Source organism: Prinia subflava, chromosome 5 (genome assembly GCF_021018805.1).
Source record: "Prinia subflava isolate CZ2003 ecotype Zambia chromosome 5, Cam_Psub_1.2, whole genome shotgun sequence".
Lineage (NCBI taxonomy): Eukaryota > Metazoa > Chordata > Aves > Passeriformes > Cisticolidae > Prinia > Prinia subflava.
In genome coordinates, this window is record NC_086251.1 from 6,542,123 (window position 1) to 6,548,163 (window position 6,041).

At 41.9% G+C, this 6,041-nt stretch overlaps 1 protein-coding gene across 1 annotated transcript; it reads left to right on the top strand.

Annotated features, from left to right (window-relative positions):
* Positions 1 to 783: 783 nt before the first annotated feature.
* On the top strand, positions 784 to 2,731 carry PTH (parathyroid hormone). The gene is made up of 2 exons (XM_063397890.1): positions 784 to 1,332; positions 2,127 to 2,731. The coding sequence occupies exons 1-2, from the start codon at positions 1,247 to 1,249 to the stop codon at positions 2,383 to 2,385; spliced, it is 345 nt and encodes a 114-aa protein (XP_063253960.1). The 5' UTR covers positions 784 to 1,246; the 3' UTR covers positions 2,386 to 2,731.
* Positions 2,732 to 6,041: the final 3,310 nt, after the last annotated feature.

Consider the following 6,041-nt stretch of genomic DNA (forward strand, 5'->3'; position numbering starts at 1 on the left):
ACAGTCATCTGCTGACATACCCAAGCCAGAAATCTCTTTAACATTCTAGCTGGTAAGTATACTCTACTTTTTTCCAAGTTCTCTGGAAGACTTACTAGAATATTTAATCATTGATTCTTTATCCATTTTTGTGTTAGTTTCTTTTCAGACTATCTTAAAAAATAAGTGAATATTAGTAAGATCAAACTGTTCTGTTATCTGAAGTAAATCTGTGAAAAGAAAAAGTCAGAGACAATGAATGAGCAGTGTCTTGAGGTGAATTCAAGTCCTGAATTTATAATCCTGGGTTAGATGGACTGTCAGGACCTCATTGATGCTGTCATGTAATAGATTGTGTTATAAATGCTTTTCTCACCTAGAGCAAAGCTACAGAAACTAATGCAAAAACTGGCATTGTGGAGTTTTATCTCGCCTAGGTTTCAGTTACTCTGTAGCAAATTTCTTAAGTGGTAACAAAAAGATGCCTTTTCTGCCAGCCAATGCAGAAATCCAGACTAGAAACTGATGCTGGAACTGTGTCATTTCTGCCTGGTGTAGCATCATCAGTGCTAAATATTTTCTAAATATATTCCAAATGGCAGTATTGATGATGATGTAAAAAACAGAGGGGAATTCCTACAGGAAATACAGGATTATCCCTGAAAAAATTAGGGGTTGAATTCTGATTTCTCTTCTGTAACTCAACAGGGACTGGCATAAGTAGAGTTATGCCTCTGTGCAAAATTGCCAGGGAAAATGTCAGCCTCTTCATTCTAAAGAACATGCAAAAGAAATGGAGAAATAGAGAAAGTTTTATTCTATAAAATTTTTCATTTGAATAGCTATACACAAGTATTCCACTGGACTTGAAGGCAACAAAGTCATAATGATGATGGTGATGACAATAATAGTAATAATGATATTGGAAGAACATGATGATTTTCACCCAATTATGTAAAAGATAGGTACCTAGATGATGATGATGATGATGATGATGATGATGATTGGTGGTACAAGGCAGCTAAAGCTGACCAAAATTTATGGAGTTGCCCAGGAAGTAATAATAAGTTGCTCAAAAATTAGTATTAGAGGTAAATCCTTCATTTGGATTCTTTGCTCTAACCTGTCTCACAAAAAAATATTTTTCGAAAACTGCAGTCTGATGTTTTTCAACTTTTTTTTTCTAATTTAAATTTGTTTGGGAAGAACAGAAATCCCTTGAATTACAGACTTTTCATGTATTCATTTCTACCTTTTTGTAGACAAAATGACTTCTATAAGAAACCTGGCCCGGGCTGCAATCATTTTATGTGCCATGTGCTTTTTTACAACCTCTGATGGACGACCAATGGTGTAAGTACATAATTTCACCCTGGATGGCTTTTGCTGCTCCTGAGAATGTGGTGGTTTGTCTGTGCATGTGTGTGTGAGTTCTGTCCCTGCTTTTGAACCCTTTGGCCAAGCAGGCCAAACTCTGTCCCCTAGAGACAGCTAAAGAGATCTCAGACACTGAGTTCTCACGTTTTTTGAAAACAGGCCACTGAGTAGAGGGAGAAAAAAAACCTTATAAATCTTCTCTTATTATTCAAATGGGACAAGCTCCGTGTCTTGGGGGACTACACAGGTGACCATCTTTTGTAGTGTGAGAATCCACTACACCCACCAGCTGAGACACAAATCCACAGGGAATCATGCCCCCTTAGCTCTAGTGATCACAGAAAACTACCACTGAATAAATGCCATAGTTCCCAGTGATCACAGAAAACTACCACTGAATAAATGGTATCGTTTCTAGTGGTCACAGCAAACTACCACTGAATAAATGCTGTAGTTTCATTGATCGCTTACCTAATGCTGTATAAGCCTTAAGATCCTCTACAATAGCTGAACTAAATTATAGGGACAATATTGTCACAAAACTGAACTACTTCCCACTTTTGATGCCTTCTCACTGATATAACCAATATCCACTACCAAGTCACCACCCACCCTCCCTCTCTTCTCCAGATGTCATTCTGTGCCTTACAAATCACCCAGGCAGCTTCTACAGCTCTGTGTGGTGATCCCTTACACAATTCCCCAAACCTGGACCTTTGAGCCCAATTCTGGAACCCAAGCAAGGCCCCGCTGGGCCTCTTTCCTTGCAGGAAAAGGTCAGTGAGCGAGATGCAGCTGATGCACAACCTGGGTGAGCACCGACACACGGTGGAGAGGCAGGACTGGCTGCAGATGAAGCTGCAGGATGTGCACAGTGCCCTGGAGGACGCCCGCGCGCTGAGGCCTCGCAAGGACGACGTCGTGCTGGGCCGGAGGCTGCTCCCGGAGCACCTGCGGGCGGCGGGGCAGAAGAAATCCACGGACCTGGACAAGGCTCACATGGATGTGCTCTTCAAAACAAAGCCATAGCGAGAGCAGCCAGAGCGCCGGGTCTGTCCACGTGAGCACGTCTGTGTAGCATTGATCAGTAGGGCACTTCATTCATATTTATTCCAGCTGCAGCAAGGATTAAAGGCTCTCTTCAAGGCCGTATCCCCACTGAGTGAGATATTTCACAACCAAATAATGAGTTGTATTTACAGTCTACCCAGGACCGCTGCTAGGTACCTTTTGGCTGATGTAGCTTAGAAATTGCCAGCATAAAAGGAAAGAGAAACCCAAACCAGTAAGAAAGCTGAAAAACCATTTAAGACCGGTTCTACACCTCTCACATGGGCAGTATTTGTGTGTAACCACTGGGCCTGCTTCTACCGTTAACCAGTCTACAGAACAGGGCCTAGCGTTAAACTTTGTTTAACTTGGTACTAATGGAAATACATAAATTAAACCCACATCTGTTTTCAGAGGAAGGCCTAAAATCAGATGAACATTAATTACATAGCAAAAGCTGCAAGCTAATAATTTAGGATTAAAGAGTGCAAACAGAAAAGAAATAGGATAGGAAGGCAAAGCTTACGATTAAAGTACAAAGGGATAAAATTAAAACAAATTCTGAAGAATTTTGCAATCCTTCCCCTCCTCCAAAAGATGAAACCCTCTAATTAATTGCAGAAACAGTGGGAGCAGAGATGGTAGCACATATGTAAGCATGGCCCTAACTATGGAACTGGGAAATGATTGTACACCAAACAATTACAACTGGAAACAAAATCTTATGATATATTCTTCTTGTCCCTCATTTTCTCTATAAGCTATCTGTCTCTGAACTTCTGTATGTTGTGCTAGGCCTCGTGTGTAATTTTTTTTGTGAGACCAGTGGCTCTCATGAATAAAATTACTCATTTCCATTTGCAGTTGATTGTAGGATTGGGATCTCAGTTTTCCAGACCTCTGGAATGAGAACCATTTACATGCAGAAATCAGCCTGGGAGAGGAATCATGAGCTGGGATACATTCAAACTCCAAGCCAGGCTCAGAAAGAACTGTACAGGAAAAAATCAGTTGTGGCAATGATTTTAAAAAGTTACTTTGCATGGTCTATGCACATATGTGTTCTGGAGCCTCAGCCATGTCTGATGAACGAGAAGGTTTCCCAGCAGGAATGCTGGTGGGTGCCTCCCAGTTTGGCAGTGGAAGAGCTCAAACCCAGAATTGCTGCTCTCAGCCCAAGTGGCTGCATGGGTGTTCCCACACTGGCTCTGATTTGTTTGTTTGATGTCTGGCACACCTCAGAACCCCCTCCTGACTCCCTACAAATACAAATGCAACCTGCTGAGGGCTGGGATGTGTTTGTAACCAGACACCTGTAGCCCCTCCTCTCAGCCATCCTCGCAGCAATGCAGAGGCCCTGATGCTGGGAGCAGATGGCACAAGGGTTCTGTGACACCTGTCTGGCTGTGGGATCGAGGCCTTAAGGTGCACTTTCTATTTATTCTTTAATCAGGCATCTGTGCTAACTTCAACAAATAAAACTGCATTTTTGTACCTATGCCTCACTTATAATATTACCAAATAAAGTGGACCAAAAGATCTTGGACATTGTTTTAAAGCATAAGAACTGACTGGCCTGTGACTGTTTGGATATAGTTTAGCACTTGGGGTGAGACTATTAGGCCATTTAATTTTATTACAGCAAAACAAGCACAAAAGTAATAATGAGAGTAATTTAAATTTTTCCTTTCATTCTTCCTGCATACAAAATCACAGTGGTGGTTAAACAAAAGGTGTTTACCTAGCACAAACCTATTTATGTCCCTTTATAATAATGACACACACAAAAACTGCATAACCTTCAAGTGCCAAAATCATAACCTGTTTCATTTTGATCTAAACAAAAAACTCTATTCTCCAAACAACAATTCCTCCTAACCTTCAGCTATCCAACAGATGAATGATGATTACACAAATATTTAAATTTTCTGTGCACTTACAGTATGACTTTCCAGGGCTAAAGACAGCACAGTGGCAGATTAATTAGTGCTAGGTAATGCCCATTAAAAATAAGATGTAATATTAATATAATTACTTACTGATTATCTAGAAAGTAGATTTGTTATGGCTTTTCAGCTTAAACCTCTGATCAGTGCAGCAGCAGTTAAACAGCAGCAAGTTCAGCATGGGGCAGGGGATGTTATCAAAAACATTTTAATGCCAAAAAAATGCAAAGATTCATCTTCCCCTGGACAAATGTGCAATTTTGGTTATTTCTCTTTCATAGATTGAGGCGACCAGGAAGAGGATAGTGACAAATTACAGGGCCACTGAAATGCTCATATATGATAATGACTCTGATAATAATAAATTGTAACAACAGCAGTCAGAAAAGAAAGAAAGAAAAAAAGAGGCATGGTAAAGATATCTCAAATAACCAGTGCAGATGTGGCCTCACTAGGGCTGAGAGAGGGGAAGGATCACCTTGCTTTAGAGTCTGACAAAGGGCTTTTTTCCAGGACCTGTGTCCTTGCAGGCCTGTCCTGTGCAGATGCATATTGACTGTGCACGCTTGTTTTTTATAGAATTCTCAGTGAGAATCAGCAGTGTCTCTCACTGGTGACTCACTGAAACAAAAAGCACCAATATCAGTATCGATCCTCAAGGGAAGCTGAACAGTAGCACAAAAAAAAAAAAACAAACCCAAACTATCAAGGTTGTGAAAATTTAGCAAAGCCAGAATCACAAGAAGTCAAACAGAAACAAGACAGATTGTGAGATCTGTAGGTAAAACCTCCTGCTGGCTATTTGACTTGGTTTTCTAAGGTGCTCCTGACCTTGCCTGCTGTAAATGCTCGTGGTTGGTGTTGCTCAGCTCACTGCTGGCCGTGTGGCATCCAACTCCTCGCCTTGTTTGCACATTCTGACAGCTTTTGTGCCAGCTGCTTGCCCCTCTTTGTGCTGCTGCTGGCTTTCTAGAACCGTGTGGTTTGTCTCCCTGGCCATTGTTAAATGATGGAATAGAGAATTCATTTGACAGATTCACGGCTGTCTGTCTGTTGTAGCAAAGCTGCCATCCCTTATGGGGCATTTGGATATAGCAAAGGCACAAGTCCTCGCCCTCTTGCCCCCTCTTCCCCTCCTGTCCCCAACGTGCTTAAGGAATTCTAAAGTCCTTTTACCTGGTACAGAAGTCAAACCCTGCTTTGTATTTAATACTGATGCATCAGAGAATATTTTAGAAAAAAAAAAGACAAATGTTTTCTTTAGATCTGAATCTATCTGGGGCTCAGTCTCGGGTTATTCTCCCTCGTCTGTCCCAAGAGGAGTGGGAAGGGCTCAGTGCCACCTATGACACCTCTGTCACCGAGGGCGCCTAAACTGCGGCTGGGGGATTATGGAATGACAGCCACGTCTACTAACTGTACTGCTAAACAGACTGCACAGACTCTGTATTTCCTACAGGGCTGTACAAACACAGAGCTGTAATTTAAATCAGGAATCAGCTTTAGAATGAAGGTTGAGATATCGGAGACGTCAGATATAAACAGCATTATATGGCAGCTGGCCGACTATCATCCCCTGAGTGCTGCTATTCAGGGGACATTCCGGCTCCACAGAGGAGATTCCGGCTTTTCAGGGAGAGCCCGGCTCCACAGGGGGAGCCCGGCTCTACAAGGGAGATCCCAGCTCCT